The sequence below is a fragment of the Tursiops truncatus genome, chromosome 1, assembly GCF_011762595.2.
Source record: "Tursiops truncatus isolate mTurTru1 chromosome 1, mTurTru1.mat.Y, whole genome shotgun sequence".
Lineage (NCBI taxonomy): Eukaryota > Metazoa > Chordata > Mammalia > Artiodactyla > Delphinidae > Tursiops > Tursiops truncatus.
The window spans coordinates 5,659,850-5,683,181 of record NC_047034.1 but is presented as its reverse complement, the minus strand read 5'-3'; the positions used below and the strand labels follow the sequence as shown (position 1 = coordinate 5,683,181).

The window sequence follows — 23,332 nt, the reverse complement described above, 5'->3', positions numbered from 1 at the left end:
AGCTGTTCTAAGAGGGAAGTTCATACAGATACAGGGCTACCTCAAGGAACAAGAAAAAATCCATATACACAATCTAACTTTATACCTAAAAGAACCAGAAAAAAAGAACAAATGAAGGGAAACAGTAAAAAAAAAAAAAAGGGAAATGATAAAGATCAGAGTAGAAATAAATGAAATAAAGACTTAGAAAACATTAGGAAAGATGAATAAAACCAACAGCTGGTGCTTTGAAAAGATAAAAAAAAATGACAAACCTTTCACTAGACTTACCAAGAAAAAAAGGGAGCAGGCTCAAATAAATAAAACCTAAAATGAGAGAGGTATTACAAATGATACCACAGAAATACAAAAGATCGTAAGAGATTATTATGAACAATTATGTGCCAAACTGGACAACTTAGAAGAAATGAAAAAATTCTTTGAAATATGCAAGCTTCTAAGACTGAATCATATAGAAATAAAAAATCTGAATAGACTGACTACTAGTAAGGAGATCTAATTAGTAATTTAAAAATTCCTAACAAACAAAAGTCTACCACCAGCTGGCTATACTGATGAATTCTTCCAAATATTCAAAGAAGGTTTGAAACCTAGCTGCCTAAAATTCTTCCAAAAATTGAAGAGGAGGGAATGTTTCCAAACTCAATTTTAGAGGCCTGAAACCCGGATAATGAAACCAGACAAGAAAACCACACAAAAAGAAAATTATAGGTCAATAACCCTGATAAATATTGATGCAAAAACCCTCAACAAAATATTAGAAAACGAAATTCGACAATACATTAAAAAGGATCACACATCATGATCAAGTGGGATTTATTCCAGAGATGCAGAGTGGATCAACATCTCATTAACATTAACCACATCAGGAGAGACCTTCAAGATGGCGGAGGAGTAAGATGTGGAGATCACCTTCCTCCCCACAAATACATCAGAAATATATCTACATGTGGAACAACTCCTACAGAATACCTATTGAACGCTGGCAGAAGACCTCAGACTTCCCAAAATGCAGGAAACTCCCCACGTACCTGGGTAGGGCATAAGAAAAAAGAAAAAACACAGACAAAAGAATAGGGACAGGACCTGCACTTCTGGGAGGGAGATGTGAAGGAGGAAAAGTTTCCACACACTAGGAAGCCCCTTCACTGGCGGAGACGAGGGGTGGCAGAGGGGAAGCTTCGGAGCCACGGAGGAGAGCACAGCTACAGGGGTGCAAAGGGCAAGGGGGAGAGATTTCCACACAGAGGATCTGTGCCGACCAGCACTCACCAGCCTGAGAGGCTTGTCTGCTCACCCGCCGGGATGGGCAGGGGCTGGGAGCTGAGGCTCGGGCTTCGGAGGTCGGATCCCAGGGAGAGGACTGGGGTTGGCAGTGTGAACACAGCCTGAAGGGGGCTAGTGTGCCACAGCTAGCTGGGAGGGAGTCCGGGAAAAATTCTGAAACTGCCTAAGAGGCAAGAGACCATTGTTCCAGGTTGTGCGAGGAGAGGAGATTCAGAGCACTGCCTAAAGGAGTTCCAGAGACAGTCACAAGCTGCGGCTATCAGCTCAGACACCAGAGATGGGCATGAGATGCTAAGGCTGCTGCTGCAGCCACCAAAAAACCTGTGTGAAAGCACAGGTCACTATCTACACCTCCCCTCCCCGGAGCCTGTGCAGCCCACCACTGCCAGGATCCCGTGATCCAGGGACAAATTCTCCTGGAGAACACACAGTGTGCCTCAGGCTGTTGCAACGTCATGCCAGCCTCTGTCGCCACAGGCTTGCCCCGCATTCCGTACCCCTCCCTCCCCCAGCCTGAGTGAGCCAGAGCCCCCAAATCACCCGCTCCTTTAACCCCATCCTGTCTGAGCGAAGAAGAGACGCCCTCCGGCGACCTACATGCAGAGGCGGGGCCAAATCCAAAGCTGAACCCCACGAGCTGTGCGAACAAAGAAGAGAAAGGGAAATCTCTCCCAGCAGCCTCAGGAGCAGTGGATTAAATTTCCACAATCAACTTGATGTACCCTGCATCTCTGGAATACCTGAATAGACAACAAATCATTCCAAAATTGAGATGGTGGAATTTGGGAGCAACTGTAGACTTGGGGTTTGCTTTCTGCATCTAATTTCTTTCGGGTTTTATGTTTATCTTAGTTTAGTTTTTAGAGTTTATTATCATTGGTAGATTTGCTTAATAATTTGGTTGCTCTCTTCCTTTTTTTGTTTATATATATATATATGTATATATATTTTTTTCCTTTTTCTCTTTTGGTGAGGGCGTATGTGTATGCTTCTTTGTGTGATTGTGCCTGTATAGCTTTGTTTTACCATTTATCCTAGGGTGCTATCTGTCCATTTTTTTGTTTGTTGGTTGGTTTTACTATAGTTTTTAGTGTTCTTATCATTGGTGAATTTGTTTTTTAGTTTCGTGGCTCTCTTCTTTTTTCTTTCTTTTCCTTTTTTAATACTTTTTAATTTTTTTATTTTTAATATTTTTTTTGCTTTTTTATTTTAATAACATTATTTTATTTTATTCTATTTTATTTTTTACTTTCTTTATTATTTTCTCACTTTTCTTCTGAGGCATGTGGCTGACAGGGTCTGATGCTCCGGCTAGGTGTCAGGCCTGTGCCTCAAAGGTGGGAGAGCAGAGTTCAGGACATTGATCCACCAGAGACCTCCACATAATCTCAAACAGCAAAAGCTCTCCCACAGAACTCCATCTCAACACTAAGACCAAGAAACACCCAACCACCAGCAATCTACAGTGTTGGACACGCTAGGCCAAACAATTAGCAGTAAAGGAACACAACCTCACCCATTAGCAGAGAGGCTGCCTAAAATCATAATAAGGTCACAGAAACCTCAAAACACTCTAGCGGAAGTGGTCCTGCCCACAGGAAAGACAAGATCCAGCCTCATCCACCAGAACACAGGCACCAGTCCCCTCCACCAGAAAGCCTACACAACACAATGAACCAACCTTAGCCACTGGGGGCACACACCAAAAACAAGGGGAACTACGAACCTGCAGCCTGCAAAAAGGAGACCCCAAACACAGTAAGTTAAGCAAAATGAGAAAAAACAGAAACACACAGCAGACGAAGGAGCAAGGTTAAAAACCCACCAGACCTAATAAATGAAGAGGAAATAGGCAGTCTACCTCAAAAAGAATTCAGAGTTATGATAATAAAGATGATCCAAAGTCTTGGAAATAGAATGGAGAAAATACAAGAAACGTTTAACAAGGACCTAGAAGAACTAAAGAGCAAACAAACAATGATGAACAACACAATAAATGAAATTAAAAATTCTCTAGAAGAAGTCAACAGCAGAAGAATGGATAAGGGACCTGGAAGATAAAATAGTAGAAATAACTACTGCAGAGCAGAATAAAGAAAAAAGAATGAAAAGAATTGAGGACAATCTCAAAGACCTCTGGGACAACATTAAATGTACCAACATTCGAATTATAGGCATCACAGAAGAAGAGAAAAAGACAGGAACTGAGAAAATATTTGAAGGGATTATAGTTGAAAACTTCCCTAATATGAGAAAGGAAATAGTCAATCAAGTCCACGAACCACAGACTCCCATACAGGATAAATCCAAGGAGAAACACGCCAAGACACATATTAATCCAACTATCAAATATTAAACACAAAGAAAACATATTAAAAGCAGCAAGGTGAAAACAACAAATAACATACAAGAGAATCCCCATAAGGTTAACAGCTGATCTTTCAGCAGAAACTCTGCAAGCCAGAAGGGAGTGGCAGGACATATTTAAAGTGATGAAGGAGAAAAACCTATAACCAAGATTACTCTACCCAGCAAGGATCTCATTCAGATTTGATGGAGAAAATACAACCTTCACAGACAAGCAAAATCTGAGAGAGTTCAGCACCACCAAACCAGCTTTACAACAAATGCTAAAGGAACTTCTCTAGGCAAGAAACACAAGAGAAGGAAAAGACCTACAATGACGAACCCAAAACAATTAAGAAAATGGGAATAGGAACATACATATCGATAATTACCTTAAATGTAAAAGGATTAAATGCTCCCACCAAAAGACACACACTGTCTGAATGGATACAAAAACAAGACCCGTATATATGCTGTCTACAAGAGACACACTTCAGACCTACAGACCCATACAGACTGAGTGCGAGGGGATGGAAAATGATATTCAATGCAAATGGAAATCAAAAGAAAGCTGGAGTAGCAATTGTCATATTAGACAAAATAGACTTTAAAATAAACGCTATTGCAAGAGACAAATAAGGACACTACATAATGATCAAGGGATTATTCCAAGAAGATATAACAATTTTAAATATTTATGCACCCAACATAGCAGCACCTCAATACATAAGGCAAATACTAACAGCCATAAAAGGGGAAGTCGACAGTAACACAGTCATAGTAGGGGACTTTAACACCCCACTTTCACCAATGGACAGATCATCCAAAATGAAAATAAATAAGGAAAAACAAGCTTTAAATGATACATTAAACAACAGGACTTAATTGACATTTATAGGACATTCCATCCAAAAACAACAGAATACACATTCTTCTCAAGTGCTCATGGAACATTCTCCAGGATAGATCATATCTTGGGTCACAAATCAAGCCTTGGTAAATTTAAGAAAACTGAAATCATATCAAGTATCTTTTCTGACCACAATGCTGTGAGACTGGATATAAATTACAGGAAAAAATATGTAAAAAATACAAGCACATGGAGGCTAAACAATACACTACTTAATAACCAAGATATCACTGAAGAAATCACAGAGGAAATCAAAAAATACCTAGAAACAAATGACAATAAAAACACAATGACCCAAAACCTATGGGATGCAGCAAAAGCAGTTCTAATAGGGAAGTTTATAGCAATACAATCCTACCTTAAGAAACAAGAAATATCTCAAATAAACAACCTAACCTTACACCTAAAGCAATTAGAGAAAGAACAAAAAAACCACAAAGTTAGCAGAAGGAAAGAAATCATAAAGATCAGATCAGAAATAAACGAAAAAGAAATGAAGGAAATGATAGCAAAGATCAATAAAACTAAAAGCTGGTTCTACGAGAAGATAAACTAAATTGATAAAGCATTACCCAGACTCACCAAGAAAAAAAGGGAGAAGACTCAAATCCACAGAATAAGAAATGAAAAAGTAGAAGTAACAACTGACCCTGCAGAAATACAAAGGCTCATGAGCGATTAATACAAGCAACTACATGCCAATAAAATGGACAACCTGGAAGAAATGGAAAAATTCTTAGCAGAGTACAACCTTCCAAGACTGAATCAGGAAGAAATAGAAAATATAATCAGACCAATCACAAGCACTGAATTTGAAACTATAATTAAAACTCTTCCAACAAACAAAAGCCCAGGATCAGATGGCTTCACAGGTGATTTCTATCAAATATTTAGAGAATACCTAACGTCTATCCTTCTCAAACTCTTCCAAAATATAGCAGAGGAGGAACACTCCAAAATTAATTCTACGAGGCCACCATTACCCTAATACCAAAACCAGACAAAGATGTCACAAAGAAAGAAAACTACAGGCCGATATCACTGATGAACATAGATGCAAAAATCCTCAACAAAATACTAACAAACAGAATCCAACAGCACATTAAAAGGATCATACACCATGATCAAGTGGGGTTTACCCCAGGAATGCAAGGATTCTTCAATATATGCAAATCAACCAATGTGATAAACCATAGCAACAAATTGAAGGAGAAAAACCATAAGATCATCTCAATAGATGCAGAAAAATCTTTTGACAAAATTCAACACCTATTTATGATAAAAAAAACCCTAAAGAAAGTAGGCATAGAGGGAACTTACCTCAACATAACAAAGGCCATATATGACAAACCCATAACCAACATCATTCTCCATGGTGAAAAACTGAAAGCATTTCCTCTAAGATCAGGAACAAGACAAGGTTGTCCACTCTCACCACTATTGTTCAACATAGATTTGGAAGTTTTAGCCACAGCAATCAGAGCAGAAAAAGAAATAAAAGGAATCGAAATTGGAAAATAAAAAGGAAAGCAGTCACTGTTTGCAGATAATATGATACTATATAGAGAGAATCCTAAAGATGCTACCAGAAAACTACTAGAACTAATCAATGAATTTGGTAAAGTAGCAGGATAGAAAATTAATGCACAAAATTTCTTGCATTCCTATACACTAATGACGAAAAATCTGAAAGAGAAATAAAGGAAACACTCGCATTTACCATTGCAACAAAAACAATAAAATACCCAGGAATAAAACTACCTAAGGCGACAAAAGACCTGTATGCAGAAAACTATAGGACACTGATGAAAGAAATTAAAGATGATACAAACAGATGGAGAGATATACCATGTTCTTGGATTGGAAGAATCAACATTTTGTAAATGACTACACTACCCAAAGTAATCTATAGATTCAATGCAATCCATATCAAACTACCAATGGCATTTTTCACAGAACGAGAACAGAAAATATCACAATTTGTATGGAAACACAAAAGACCCTGAATAACCAAAGGAATCTTGAGAAAGAAAAACGGAGCTGGAAGAATCGGGCTCCTTGACTTCAGACTATACTACAAAGCGACAACAATCAAGACAGTATGGTACTGGCACAAAAACAGAAATATAGATCAATGGAACAGGATACAAAGCCCAGAGATAAACCCACACACATATGGTCACCTTATTTTTGATAAAGGAGGCAATAATATACAATGGAGAAAAGACAGCCACTTCAATAAGTGGTGCTGGGAAAACAGGACAGCTACATGTAAAGAATGAAATTAGAACACTCTCTAACACCATACACAAAAATAAACTCAAAATGGATTAACGACCTAATTGTAAGGCCAGACACTATAAAAATCTTAGAGGTAAACATAGGAAGAACACTGTATGACATAAATCACAGCAAGCTCCTTTTTGACCCACCTCCTAGAGAATTGGAAATAAAAACAAACAAATGGGACCTAATGAAACTTAAAAGCTTTTGCACAGCAAAGGAAACCATAAAGAAGACGAAAAGGCAACCCTCAGGATGGGAGATAATATTTGCAGACGAAACAATTGACAAAGGATTAATCTCCAAAATATACCGGCAGCTCATGCATCTCAATGTCAATAAAACAAACAACACAATCCAAAAATGGGCAGAAGACCTAAACAGATATTTCTCCAAAGAAGATATACAGATTGCCAACAAACACATGAAAGAATGCTCAACATCACTGACATTAGAGAAATGCAAATCAAAACTACCATGAGGTATCACCTCACAGCAGTCAGAATGGCCATCATCAAAAAATCTACAAACAGTAAATGCTGGAGAGGGTGTGAAGAAAAGGGAACACTCTTGCACTGTTCGTGGGAACGTAAACTGATACAGCCAATGTGGAGAACAGTATGAAGGTTCCTCAAAAAAATAAAAATAGAACTACCATACGACCCAGTAATCCCACTACTGGGCATATACCCTGAGAAAACTATAATTCAAAAAGACTCATGTACCTCAATGTTCATTGCAGCTCTATTTACAATAGCCAGGACATGGAAGCAACCTAAGTATCCATTGACAGATGAATGGATAAAGAAGATGTGGCACATATATACAATGGAATATTACTCAGCCATGAAAGGAAACAAAATTGAGTTATTTGTAGTGAGGTGCATGAACCTAGAGTCTGTCATACAGAGTGAAGTAAGTCGGAAAGAGAAAAAACAAATACCTTAAGCTAACACATGTATATATGGAATCTAAAAAAAAAAAAAAAGGTTATGAAGAACATAGGGGCAGGACAGGAATAAAGATGCAGATGTAGAGAATGGACTTGAGGACACGGGGAGGGGGAAGGGTAAGCTGGGACGAAGTGAGAGAGTGGCATGGACATATATACACTACTAAATGTAAAATAGCTAGCTAGTGGGAAGCAGCTGCATCGCAGAGGGAGATCAGCTCGGTGCTTTGTATCCACCTCGAGGGGTGGGATAGGAAGGGTGGGAGGGAGATGCAAGTTGAGGGGATTTGGAGATATATGTATACGTATAGCTGATTCACTTTGTTATACAGCAGAAACTAACACACCATTGTAAAGCAATTACACTTCAATAAAGATGTTTAAAAAAAAACATTAATCGCATTAACAAAATAGATGAAAATTATATAATCATCTCAATAGATGCAAAAAAGGCATTGTTTAATTTTGATTCAACATCCACTTATGATTAAAAACTCTCAACTAAGTAGGTATAGAAGGAATGTACCTCAACATCATGAAGGTCATATACACCAACCTACAGCTAACAACATAATGAAAATTTGAAAGCTTTCCCTCTAAGATCAGGAACAAGACAAGGATGCCTACTCTTGCCTCTTTTATAAACATAGTATTGGAAGTCCTAGGCACAGCAGTTAGGCAAGGAAAAGAAACAAAATCATCCAAATTGGAAAGAAAGAAGTAAAACTGGAATTATTTGCAGATGACATAAGACTACATATAGCAAACCCTAAAAACTACACAAAAAAAATATTAGAACTAATAAATGAATTCAGCAAAGTTGCAGGACAGAAAATCAATGTACAGTCAACCCTCCTTATCCATGGGTTTTACATCTGTTGATTCAATCAACCATGGATCAAAAGTATTTGAGGGGCTTCCCTGGTGGTGCAGTGGTTGAGAGTCCGCCTGCCGATGCAGGGGACGCGGGTTCATGCCCCGGTCTGGGAAGATCCCACATGCCGTGGAGCAGCTGGGCCCGTGAGCCATGGCTGCTGAGCCTGTGCGTCCGGAGCCTGTGCTCTGCAACGGGAGAGGCCACAACAGTGAGAGGCCCACATACCGCAAAAAAATAAATAAATAAATAAAAAGTATTTGAAAAAAATTCCAGAAATTTCCAAAAATCAAAACTTGAATTTGCCACATGCTGGCAGCTATTTACATAGCATTTATACTATATTCAGTATTGTAAGCAATTTAGAGATGATATAAAGTATATGGAAGGATGTTCATGGGTTATACGCAAATACTATGCCATTTCCTAAAAGGGACTTGAGCATCCATGGATTTTGGTATCTGTGCAGGGGTCCTGGCAGCAACTCCCTTTGGATACCTAGAATGACTGTACAGAAATCTGTGCATTTCTATAAATTATAATGAAATATCAAAAAGAGAAATTAAGAAAACAACCCCATTTACAATTGCATCAGAAAGAGTAAAATACCTAGAAGTAAATTTAGCCAAGGAAGTGAAAGACCTGTACACTGAAAGCTCTAAGACATTGATAAAAGGTATTGAATAAGACACAAAGAAATGGAAAGCTATTCTGTACTCATGGAGTGGAAGAATTAATATTGTTTAAATGTCCATACTACCCAAAGTGATCTACAGATTCAATTCAATCTCTATCAAAATTCCAATGACATTTTTCACAGTACTAAAACAACCAATTTACACATTTCTATGGAACTACAAAAGACTCTGAATAGCCGAGCATCTTGAGAAAGAAGAACAAACCTGGAGGAATCATGCTCCTTGATTTCAAACTATACTACAAAGCTATAGTAACCAAAATAGCATGGTATTGGCATAAAAAAGATACACAGATCAATGAAACAGAATATAGAGCCCAGAAATAAATGCACACATATATGGTCAATTAATTAATGACAAAGGAGCCATGAATATACAATGGGTAAAAGACAATCTCTTCAATAAACTGTGTTCAGGAAACAGGACACACATAAAAAATGAAAGTAGACCACTCTCTTACACAAAAAGTAGTAGACACTCTCTTACATAAAAATTAATTACATAAAAATTAATCCAAAATGGATTAAAGACTTGAATGTAAGACCTGAAACCTTAAGACTCCTAGCAGAAAACATAGGTGGTAAGTCCCTTGACCTAGGCCTTGGTGATGATTTTTTGAATCTGACACCAAAAGCAAAGGCAACAAAAGCAAAAATTAAAAAGTGGGACTATTTCAAACTAAAAAGCTTCTGCACAGGAAAGGATACCATCAATAAAATGAAAAGGCAACCTAAAATCGGAAAAATATTTGCAAATCATATATCTGATAAGGAGTTAATACCCCAAATATTAAAGAACTCATTCAACTCAACAGCAAAAAAAAAAAAAAAAAAAAAAATTGGAATAAAAATGGTCATAGGATCCAGATAGACATTTTTCCAAAGAAGACATACAGATGTCCAACTGGTACATGAATATGTTCTCAACATTACTAATTATTAGGAAAATGCAAATCAAAATCACAATGAGATATCACCTCCCACCTGTTAGAATGGCCATTATTAAAAAGAAAAGAAATAAAAAATGTTGAAGAGGTTTCAGAGAAAAGGAAATCCTCTTACACTATTGGTGAGAATGTAAGTTGGTGCAACCACTATGGAAAACAGTATGGTGGTTCCTCAAAAAATTAAAAATAAAACTACCATATAATCCAGCTATTCTACTTCTGGGTATTTATCCCCTAAAAATCCCCCAAAACACTAATTCAAAAAGATAACCACACACCCCTATGTTCATTGCAGTAGTGTTTACAATAGCTAAGATATGGAAACAACCTAAGTGTTTATTGATGGATATATGAATAAAGAAGATGTGGTGTGTATGTATATATACACACCCACAATGAAATGTGTTATTCAGCCATAAAAAGAAGGAAATCTTGACATTTGTGACAACATGGTTGGACCTAGAGGGCATTATGCTAAGTAAAATAAGTCAGATAGAGAAAGACAAATACCATATGATTTCACTTATATGTAGAACATAAAAAAAACAAAACATGCTAACAAAACAAAACTCATTGATTGCTGGTTATCAGAGGAAAAGGAAGAGAATGGGGTAAAATGGGTAAAGGGGATGGATTGTACGGTGACGTATGGTAACTAGACTTATGGTGGTGATCGCTTTCTCATGTACACAAAGATCAAATTATTACGTTGTACACCTGAAACTAATATAATGTTATTTTTACCAGTTTTACCTCAAAACTTATAATACAATTTAAACTAATCAAAAGAATATTGTAGAAAATCAGACAAAGATACCTTACCATTCATTTCCTTGTGAAGGGTTTTCTAGTAGCACTCGGATTATGTACAAAAAGCAGCTTAATAATTTGAGAGAAAAATTGAACAGACGTATTCTTAGACCTTTAAACAAACAACAAAAATTGGATTTTCATTTGAACTCAGTCCACAAAAGATTAAAAAGAATTGTCAAAAATATCAGCTTTAAGTACAGCACTCAAATTGTGTTTAGAATCTACAATACCATAATTGCTTACCCACTCTGAAGTTCTAGGTGGCTAAATATTGAAACAAAAAATGAGAATGACAGAATGTATGAACCGCAAATGACAGTGAATATTATACACTAAGAGTAAATCTACATTTGAGCATTCAGAAGCCACAAAAATCATGTCCGATCAAGATTGGTTCAAGTATGCTTAGAAGTTTAAGCATTTTATAGATCCATGAATTTTGGAATAAATTTTAACTAGCCAGAAAATCTAGCTGTTTACAAATTCACAGGGTAAGTTATAAATCTTGTATCTTCTGAGCACCTTGTAGGTTTGATTGTAGAGAAATTATAATCATGTAAATAATTATGTATTATACATTTAATTAGTAATTATATAATTATAGAGAAATCCTAATAGCATATGCTGGGAAATACACAAGCACACACACACACACACACACACACACACACACGCAGACACATTTTTGAGACTCCACCAACTTTTTACTTTAGGTTTAAATACCAATGAAATCTTAAAAAAAAATTTGTGGGAATTAAGACTGCCATGTATGTATCTTTGAAACTGTGTCGCTCACAGTTATGCAGCCTATAATACTTGATGATGAAGAAGAGTAATTAATATTAAGCAAAACATGTTTAAAGTCTGATTAATAGAAGCATTACCTTTCCTGCAATTATCAGGTGGTAACTGATTCACAGACTGTGAATAAAATTTTGAGGTCTTCCTATAATTAATTCTCAATAAAATCTGGAAATAAAATGCCATTTTGTTTTTACTCTGCTATAAGTGAGTGTACCTGAGGTAATATTTCTTAACAGTAAAAGGTTAATGCTTATTAATTGTGCAATTTTTCCTGGGTTTTCCTACTAAAATGCTAGGTACTTATGGTTTAGCTTCTTTATAAAGTCTTCTAAACTGTTAATGAAATTGCCCTGGTTTTATAGAACTGATCTCTTCAAATGACAGCTTAGTCAAAGCTGGCTGTTGTTAAAGTATTCAAATAATACATCTATTCCTTCTGGCCTGGAGAAAGAAAATTTTTAGTAAAATTTTTAAAATAAAGGAAACCTTCTATGCAAATGATGTGGCCTCTCCAGGTAACATCTATTGGTGGGATTCCACCTTGGGAATTCAAAACAACTGGATTAGAGAAGCATTAGTTATTATTAGCCTAATCCTAAAATTAACCAGCCATTAAGATTCTCTAACCTGTGTGCCTTACAGACTGAAATATTCCCTGTAGTCAGTATTTGGGTAACTGCTCACAACTCAAGTTTCTCTCTATGAACTCTAAAGAAGCACAACTTACTTTAGACCACCCCAGGAGGTCAAAATTCAAAAAGAGCAAAGTCTACACCAGTCTAATGTAGACCTCTCAATGCTTCTTGACATCTTAAGCAACAATCACATGAAAAAACTGCATATTGGTTCATTGTTTATGGCTTTTTCAAAGTACATGGTACTAGGGGGAGGCAAGTATGACTGGCACTTCAAGCCTGAACAGGCTTAGGAGGTCAGTGACTATGCTGATTTCATGCCTCCTTGAAGTTCCAACGTTTCCCAAGGTTTTTTGATGATAAGGATCACTGAGATGTTATATGCTGAGCTTAGCTCTATACTTTCTGATTTTAAATCTCCAGGGGAGGATGCTAGTAATCTGTACCTTTCGGAACAGCCTACATGTTTCTTGTTATTAGGTGTGATGGGGAAACTCTTCCCTACTAAATCACTAAACCAGAAAATTATTCCCCGTTATGGTCACTTGGAATCACCAGAGTCTTCTCAAAACAAGTTTTGGTATCCCTCACAGTTAAAATATGGGGAACCCTCACTTAAATGATTTTCCTCAATGTTCCTAGCAATCCAAATGGTCCACTCAGAAGTCTACTTACTGATGTGGGATTTCGAGAAGTAAAATAGTCAAGAAACCTTGACTTGACACCACCAGATGTAACATCTATTGTTTTCTAAACTTTAATGCCCGGCAGATAAGACTATCAATTTTACTTCTCTCTATAAAAGATATTTTGCAAAAGGATTGCAAAGCTGGAATTTTTTAAGGCAAACATATATACAAATATATACACAGGGGAATAAAATTAAAGACTTACTTGATCTCTGGTTTTTGATAAAAAATAACTTTAGTCTCTCTTTAAATGTGTTTTCATTCATATAAAATTCAACTTGCACCCTGCAAACAAAAAATAAAAACATAATTAATCTAAAGACTAATATATAAGAAAATAAAAATAAATTATTTGATGTGATACATTGTATACTTTGAGTGAATCCCCACCACAGAAAAGGAGAATTGAGTAAAATGCTAATTTTTTATTTTTGAGAGAAGCAGTTACTTTCCAATTTTAAAGATATAGTCAGTTCAAATATCATATGTAGTTGATTTGATTATTTGTATCAGTGGATATGATGAGTGGTATGGGTGATTCCAAACAGCAATAATGCAAAAGTCTTTCATATGTGTTTTTGGAATAATTTTTCATGAGGGTTTTCCTAATTCTTTTCCCTGTCATCAGAATCAACTGCATGCTTAAAAAATTCAGGTTGAACTAACCACTCCAGATCTACTGTATCTGAAACTTAAGGGACTGGGCCTGAAAAGCTATTTCTAGCAAGTCTTCACTTTATCTTGAGACTATTTGGGACACCACGTATGGAACACTTTACCTTTTTATTTATCTAGCTCATATTAAAATATATATGGGGCTTCCCTGGTGGCGCAGTGGTTGGGAGTCTGCCTGCCAATGCGGGGGACACGGGTTCGAGCCCTGGTCTGGGAGGATCCCACATGCCGCAGAGCAACTAGGCCTGCGAGCCACAACTGAGCCCGCGCGTCTGGAGTCTGCGCTCCGCAACAAGAGAGGCCACGACAGTGAGGGGCCCGCGCACCGCGATGAAGAGTGGCTCCCGCTCGCCGCAACTAGAGAAAGCCCTCGCGCAGAAACGAAGACCCAACGCAGCCAAAAATAATGAATAAATAAATTTAAAAAAATTTAAAAAAAAAAAAAAAAAAAAAAAAAAAAAAAAAAAAAAAAATATATATGGATCAACAAAGGAGTGGTAGTGCAAGTGGCATGTTAAAGTCACCATAGAGAAGTTACAAACCAGACAAATCAGTTAAGGGACTGAATATTCTACATTTAATCTACTATAAACTGATACCAACACTCTAAAACATAATAGCGTTCTAATAAATGCATTTGCTTTCTCCCTAAATTCTAGCAAACTTCTCTTATGTGATAGGGCTTAAATAATATTTTCAAAATACTGAGTGAAAAGAAACATTGTGTTCAGTGCATGGTAACTTGTGAATAATCATCTGAAATTTTCTTAGTTAAATAGTCTCAAACATATTTATTATAGGCTAGGATTCTAAAAAAATTAAGAAAATATTTTAATGCTTACACAAACAACAAAGACATAATTTCATTTTTCCTTATGTGACAGAATTTTGATAAGGTAATCTATATAAATGAGATAGTTTTTTGTTTGTTTTTTGTTTTGCAGGAGTACACAAAAGAGATAAAACTGGAGAAAAAATAATTGACATGTACTACAGAAATATTTCACTCCTAAATTCTAAGCTGCATGTTCAAGAAGATCTATGAATGTTTTAAAAGCAATATCTCTTAGGCCATAAAAACAAAAGGGCTTTTGTTATCAATTGCAAAACAAGTTTTATCTGTTACACCTTCCAGAAGACTTGAATTGCTCTTTTTCTCTTATTCCTAAAGAAAATATCCTCACCCATAAACATTTTTTCTCTTCTTTGCATCATTTTGTCATTTACTGTCCTCTTTTTTACTTTATATGTAAAATCACAAAAATCAACACATAAATCATGATTCTCTTTACTTGTTAATTTCTTTAGCAAGAAGCCATGAAAAAACAATATCTTCTAGCAGCACACCTCTATATGCATGCCTGTGTGCACGCACATACCACTTCACATATATGCAAACCTTCACACTCACATGCTATAAAAGTACATGTACACACATGCAGTCCCACAACTCCACTAGTATCTTGGAAAGCCATGATTGGCTCTATTTCCCTTGTTTATCAAATGAAAAGGACTTTATTTTAAATAAAGCAACTGTAACACTGATATCAATCTAAATTAGTTCATATTTGCTATGGATACAAAAGCAAATTTGAGAGGACATATGGCTAATACACAAGTAATAAAGCAAAGGTCATGTAGATTTGCTTCCTAGAATTATCCAATTTATAAAAATATGAGTCCATTCTTCAGTTAATATCAGGAGTGCAGTACTGGGTATATAATAGAGGTGCATTTTTCAACTAAAATGAGATCATCTAAAGCCTGAAGCAAAAAATGAGGGATCTGGAAAGTATTTCATTGGATGACAAGTTTAAGGAACTGGAAGTGTTTAACCTAAATATGAAGAATATGCACTAACAAAATGGCTGTCTTTAAATACTGAAGTGACCATCACTACTAAAATGAGATGATTCATAATATGATGCTCTATTGTATAGGATTAATTATAGAAAAATATGAGATTATGAATGATATTACCCGATTTTGAAATGGCCATCATTATAAAGTGGAGAGCTCGCCAATCCATATAAATGTGCCAAAGACTAGATAAGAGCTTGCAAGTGACTGGATTTTTTTCCTGAGGTAAAAACAATTTTGCATGGTGTGAGGTCTCTCATTAAATGACTTCGAAATTCCATTTTAAGTATAATATCGTGTGAAGTAAAACTCTTTCTTTTTTTAATTAATTTATGTTATTTTATTTTATATTTTTGGCTGTGTTGGATCTTTGTTGCTGCATGCTGGCTTTCTCTACTTGCGGCGAGCAGGGGCTAATCTTCATTGTGGTGCATGGGCTTCTCATTGTGGCGGCTTCTCTTTTTGCGGAGCACGGGCTCTAGGCACGTGGGCTCAGTAGTTGTGGCACATGGGCTCAGCAGTTGTGACTTACGGTCTCTAGAGCACAGGTTCGGTAGTTGTGGTGCACGGGCTTAGTTGCCCCACTGCATGTGGGATCTTCCCGGACTAGGGCTCGAACCCTTGTCCCCTGTATTGGCAGGCGGATTCTTAACCACTGGGCCACCAGGGAAGCCCAAAACTCTTAATTAATCTAGCGATCTCTCCAAGTCAATATCACTGAGGACCATGGATGATATTAAAGCATAAATTTATACAAATGCTTTTCAAAGCTAAAATGAAAAAAAACAAACAAAAAACAAACAAAATGCTTTTTGACCCATGTCTTCTAACAGGTACAAAAAAATGTCCTTTGGGTTTACTATTTATAATATGGAGTGGATTTTTCTTTTATTTGATCCAACGGCAACTCTTTGGGAATCAACGCCACTTAGTGTACTGTACACTTTCAGGAACTCTCCAGCACCATAAAGTTCTCTAGTACTCAGAGATTTAGGACAGAGTTTACTTTTTATCTTTCCCCATTTTTTTCATGATTTTAGTTGATTTTCAACATCCTCCTAGTATTTCCCTTTCCAGATTTAAATGTGCTTTTCCTTCCTTCCTTCCTCCTTTTCTTCCCTCCTTCCTTCCTTCCTCTCTTCTGCTCTCCCTCTGTCCTTCTTCTCTTCCTTCCTTCCTTCCTCTTTTATGGCCTGCCTCCTCCCATCTAACTTTATCTGAACTTACCTCCATCCAGGAGGTCATTTTAGTGGACTCAAACTATATGGTTTTGAACAATACACCAGGGCAAATCTGCCCTCATCAATCCTTAAAATGTGATTTTTCCACATGTTTATACTCAAAATAAAATTAAGATCATTTTGTCACATTTATCCTAATATAATAGTGGAAATGGGTGTATTTAATAAAAAATAAAGTGGAGTTGCAATCCTTATTAGGCCATATCTGTTCTTACTGACATATGTTACCATTGGTTAATAACATTATTTTTATGTTGGTCAACAATGTTTTATTTGGGCAGATCCTATTATATTGTTTGCTATTCTAAAAGTGTTTTGTTCCAATCTTTAACTTTTGTTTTTGATACTGTAACTGACTACCATGTTGAACTCTCTCATAGGTAGTGATATTTTTCAGGTTTATTTTCTGAGTTTTCTAGGCAATCATGTCATCTGGAAATCTCCAATATTTGTATTCCCATTTTATTGTTCTTGTCTTATTACGTTGACTAGAACCTTTTGATGAAAAAAAAAATAATCAAATAACCATGGTGTGCATTCTTAGAAGGCTTCTAGTGCTATAGCAGTAATTATATTGTTGACTATGAGATTGCAATAAATACTTATGTTTTACTAAAACTCATAACAGGAATGAATGAATGTTGATGTTAAAAAAAAACCTGTCTTGAATCTATTAGTTGATGGTACATTTTTGTTTTTCTCTTGATTTATTGATTTGGTAAACTATTTTAATAGTTTTTCTATTAGGCAATTATTTTTTTCAGTTGTGGAATAAGTTGTTTTTGTAATAGTGAACTATTCATGTAATTTACTGCTGGATTCATTTTCCTATATTTTAGGAGATTTTCTTCTATGCTCATAACTAAGATTGATGTGCTATTACCTTTAGATTATTCTAATATCTTCAAATACAGACTGAAAAACTCTCCAGATATTTTATTCTCTGGAACAATTTTAAGTATATAGAGATTTTTTTGTATAACCATCATCAATTTGTCTTAACAATATCAACTGCCTTAATACTGATTTAAATGTTTTATTTTTTTCCCATTTTCCATTGCTCTGGTTACTTGAATTTAGCATAAAAATTATGCAGGATCTTGTTAAAAGGCAATTTCCTTGTTTCAGTCTTAAAATTCTTGTTTACTTTCTTTAAAATACCAAAAATAATTCTGACCCAGGTTGTCAGTGCACCATTCTTTCAGAAACACTTTTTTTTTTTGCTCTAATAATGCCTTGGACTCTGTTTAGGATGCCAAAGTTTTGCAGATATTCTCTTTTGGAAATTATGCTACATACAGATCATTACCAAAGGAAAATTCTTCCTCTGTGTCCACTTGGTGCTTTTCCCTTCCTGCTTTCCTCTGATGCTGTGATATTGGTCATGGAGTCCAGGTACCAGTTTTTCTATTACTACACTCATTCAAACAAGGCAATATCTACCTGGACTTTCTGGTCTAACTGTTGTTCTTCCCTTCCAATCATTCTCTATGATGGTGACGGTAGCACTTCTTAGTCATATGAAGTAAGTCCATTAGATTGTAAGCTCCATGAGGGTGGGGACCATATTGTTCATGTTTATGTCTTAAGTATCTCTTAAGTTACTTGAGACCTATTAGGGACCTATTCCTGTTCAATGCCTGAATGAAGGTCCCCAGTTCTTTCTTTGGTACAAACCTTAAGGACTCTGAGTCGATAGTGTAGTGGAATAGATAAAGTCATCTTCCTTTCCTTAGGTTATAACTATTTTGAGGATGCAAAACTTGGGTTTGTGGTGAGCTGAATCCTCGTAAGCTCTTATTCCAACTTGGTCTACCTTGTAATTAATGATCATTCCCTGCAGCGTTTTTTTTTTTTTTCAGTTTTATTAATTTGGATGTGTTTGTTTATTTGCACCATCTCCCCATGATTTAATGAACATTTAGAAAAAAATCCACTACTGTTGATTGATTTAATTTTTACAGTGTTGCTATGACTTGGGTAAGGCCACCATCAACTTTATTTTATAGAGAAAAAACTTCAATTCAAATAATTTTAGCGACTTGCCCAAATTTATAGCTAGTACTGAGACAGAATTGGGACACTGGTCCTTCTGTTACTACTTCTTGCTTCCTGCCTCCTCATCAAGTTAGTTCTTCATTATTAGGAGAGTTCTAGGTCACCTGCAAAGTCTTACAAAAGAGGACTGCAAACACCAAACCCACACAGGGGCACTGAGAAGTGTTTGTTTAATACTGCCCTTTGATTATTGACTCTAAACCAGGTTCCTGTCCATTTCCAAATATTCACTCTTAACTTCAGGTAACTAAATTATTTAACAGAGCTACCATTCAAGTGGAACCTTGTAAAACAATAAATTAAAAAATAAGCCTACCATTAATTTCTCATTTAAAAAAATTAGTTTCACCAGTTCATGCTCAAGTGCTTCCAAAGGCCTTCTACCTGGCTTCCAATCTTTACTACATGCACAAAAAATAACCTCACTTTAAATACTTTGGAGTCCTTCCTAAAGCATTTCCCAACATCTTTTTGCCCATCTTATTCTTTTCATAATTATGCAAGCCTAACTTTCCCACCTCTTTTAGTTGGTAACATCTTATAAGGAGGCAGAGATTAATTCTGGAGACTTTCAATAGCATTCTCTGCATCTTAAAAATAAAATTTTAAATAATGTCATTTTCAGAAAGGGAAACCAGCTACTATTATATGCATATGTATATATATATACATATATATATATATACACATATATGTGTTTAAATAGATATATGTTTATATATAGTACATGTACATATATATATGTTTAAATAGATATATATTTTTATATAGTGATGATAGATAAATAGACAGATAGATGTAATGGTAATGAGGAAAGAACCTGGGGTGCTAATCACTCATCAATTTTCTTTCATTCTGGATAATGCTGATACCCCTCAATAATAGCATTTATGCTTTTGTCACTCCTTGGTAATCACAGCTTGCTGGTAGCTGGAAATACACAGATTTGTGGTTTCCATGGGAAAACAATTTACAAGTCCACCCAGGAGTACTTTTTTATTCAAGTCTCTCTTCAGTTTGAAAACTCATGTCCTCATGTCAATGTTCATTTTCAGGACCTACTCTCTGTACTTCCCCATTTTTCTAAAAATAATTAAATTTAAGCAATCCCAATTTAACTTAAACCTATGCACAGGAAGCAAAACATAAAGAAAGCTAGAAGAAGTATTTAGCTTTATTTAGGTATAAAGATACACTTTTTTCACCCTTAAATTGCAAAACGATTTTGCTTCTTCATACCTTGGCCCAACTGCATGGTGGCGGGCAGGTCTGGATCAAGTAGGTATATATACATACTCATACAGGGTATAAAGATATATATATACACAAATATATGAACATGCATAAATGTAAACATACGTTCGTAAAGTATAAAGCTGTTAGCCACAGGAAGGCGGATAAACTTACATAATAACGACTACAGGTAGCATGGCCTCACCACAAGCCTAACGGCCTCCCAATCAAAACTCATAACAACTACAACATGTAAACCCTCTTTGCTTTTTCTGTATGCATATAAGATAAGAAGAGGATAGAAGACATCATGTAATTTCTAACTCAGATTGGACTCTTGCACCAGTCATTTTAAAGCCTTGAAGGAAAAACATAACAATGCTCCCACAGCCCAGGATTGCTAGGAATGGGCGGCATGATTAAATAGCAAAGTCCAGTTTGGGAAGAAATGTGTGTGTTTTGGGGGAGGAAGCTATTGGGTCTCAAATAGTCAGGGCATGATCAACAGATGCTAGTTGTTAGTATGAAACTGGAAATTACACAAAGACTTCCATATGCAATGAAAGAAGCACCTTTTAGTTTTATTGAATTCTTTGCACCAATGTCATAAGATTTTAAATCAGTTCTGCAAGCCCTCTCCCATTCTGCACCTCAAAAGTCATAGATCAGTAATAGGCACAGCTCACTGGGGACACACATTTCTTTAGGATTTATTTTATTACTTAATATTCTTACTTAAGTAACATATATGATTTTAATAGATAAATCATACTGGGTTGAATACAGTTAAAGACATGGTCCCACAATTTGGAGAAACAGGGGGAAACAGTCACAAATAGAATTTCACTCAATAAATATTACAATAAATCTAATGGGTTTTCTAGAGAAACTGAATTTTTTTCCACAATAGTTTGTTGGTATGTTCATTTATTTGTTTATTTTGTAGTGAAGTATAACAGCTAAGAGGGATAAGAGCACAGACTTTGGAATCAGATGATATGCATCTGATTATCAGATTTCCTAACATTTATTCTCTGTAAAATGTGGATATTATTTCCATTAACAGGTTATGAAAATTAAAGAAGATACTTTCTACGTGAGACAAACAACTGGACAATGGCAAATAACCTTTTTCTGGTATGTTGGTAGCTTAAAAATATTCCTAGAATAAACACTTATAAAGGGAAAAACAAAAACTGTGGATCACTGATGCCAATTTGATGTAGTTGATTCCTCCAAGATATTTGCTTAGGAAAAATGAGGATATAAGGCAATAAATAACTTCACTGTTTACCCCAGAAAACTCCTACAGATCAGTTTATTGGGGACAACAGTCCATTTACCTAGGCAAACACATCACTTATTTATAAGACATTAAGACTTGCATTGTCTTTTTACTTATTACTCATTAAGAGTTCAAAACCCTCACTTTGCTGTGTCCGCCAATGCTAAGTGACATCCTTTTTCACCATGAAAGATCCCTCTTACACCACTTGAGCCCTTATTCCAAAGCCTAATAAATATCTCACTTCTAACATCATCTTCTGAAGCATTGCTAATGCTTACTCACTAACTTCAGGGAGTTTAAATAAACTTAGTTTTGCTTCATTTACAAGCATCTGGTGACATGTCAATTATTTAAACAACAGTATAAAGGAAATTATCCTACATCTGCTGATTTATAACGTAATTATTTTTACTCAATCATAGAAAATGCAGGCCTAGATTGTCATTTTTAACACTGCATGGTATTCTTCTATATATTCCTCTATGTTAACAATGCACCATTTTTTCACAATTCTCTTACATACATAAATGGATTTTTAGGTTTTGTTGGTTTATTATGAAAAAATAAGAAAAAAATCATACACTTTTCTAATAAATAATAAATATATTGTCTATATTTTTACTAAATAACATAAAATCTAAATGTCAAATCAATTTAAACCTATGTATATGACAAACAACATAGCAGTAATCTAAAAATCTGGTTATCATCTTATTTTAACAGTCAAATAAGTTTCTCTCAGAGTACTTTCCCAATACTTTTTTCCCAAACTGTCCAAGAAGGTAGAAAATGATACAGTTAAAACATGAAACTGTTACACTACAGAAACATTTGCTGTCAGTTTTGTCAGGAAAATTATCCAAAAGTTGGAAGTAAGCAAAAGAGATTACTAGATGTTCTTTTAATAAAATGCTGACTTTGTATTTTCTGTGCATTTTTACCACCATGGAGGAACAGACCTTAGTAAGCAAAGTTGTGTCAAGTAGACATGCAAAGAATCTCCACCCAACAAAAGAGAAAGCTCCAAAGGTTAATGCACATGGACCCGTAGGACTTCTGGAGGTGGGGCTGCTAACCCAACCACCTTATTTTGACATTGCCTGGAAATACCTAGCTTCTTCAATACTCTACCAGTTTTAAATTAGTACTGTTTCCCTCCTTAATCAATGAGTTGAATATAAGTTTTGACAAGTTTTCATTTCGTATTTGGATGAGGGACATGATCTTTTAACCTTTTGAAAATTGTACTCTAACAGTTCCTCCTCTAATAAGGGCTTCTTATTAATTACCAGCATAATTTAAGTTGTCCCAAATGCTTTGGAAAACAATTTGGTATTTATATTATAAAATAAACCAAAGGTTCTATAAAATTCCAATCAAAATCACATGGGCAATGTTGTGGAACTTGATAAGCTGATTCTATAGAGGGTGAAAGATTAAACTAAATAAGACATTTGTGAAGAAGAATAAAGAGTAGATATTTTCCCTACCTGATATCAAGACTTATGATCCTACAGTAATTAAAAGATTATAAGTATAGCACCGAGAAAGAAAAATTGATTCGTGGAATAAAACAGTAAAGAAATTGACTCATGCATATATTGAATATTATTATGTAACAAAAAGAGTATGACAGGTCAATAGTAAAAAGAGGAACTTTCAATAAATTGATTTTTTAAACAGTTATCCAAATAGGAAAAAAAGGTGAAATTGGACCCCTATCTCACACCATATGGATTA

General features: G+C 35.5%; 1 protein-coding gene across 3 annotated transcripts in view; it reads right to left on the bottom strand.

Moving 5' to 3' along the window:
- KCNT2 (potassium sodium-activated channel subfamily T member 2) overlaps positions 1–23,332 on the bottom strand; it is a 372,171-nt gene that overhangs the window by 251,818 nt on the left and 97,021 nt on the right. For all 3 annotated transcript variants that reach the window (XM_073800193.1, XM_073800198.1, XM_073800201.1), the window contains exons 2-3: positions 13,443–13,522; positions 11,119–11,218 (exon numbers count right to left, since the gene is read on the bottom strand). In XM_073800193.1, coding sequence (XP_073656294.1) covers positions 11,119–11,218; positions 13,443–13,522 — 180 coding nt within the window. The remainder of the gene's footprint in view (positions 1–11,118; positions 11,219–13,442; positions 13,523–23,332) is intronic.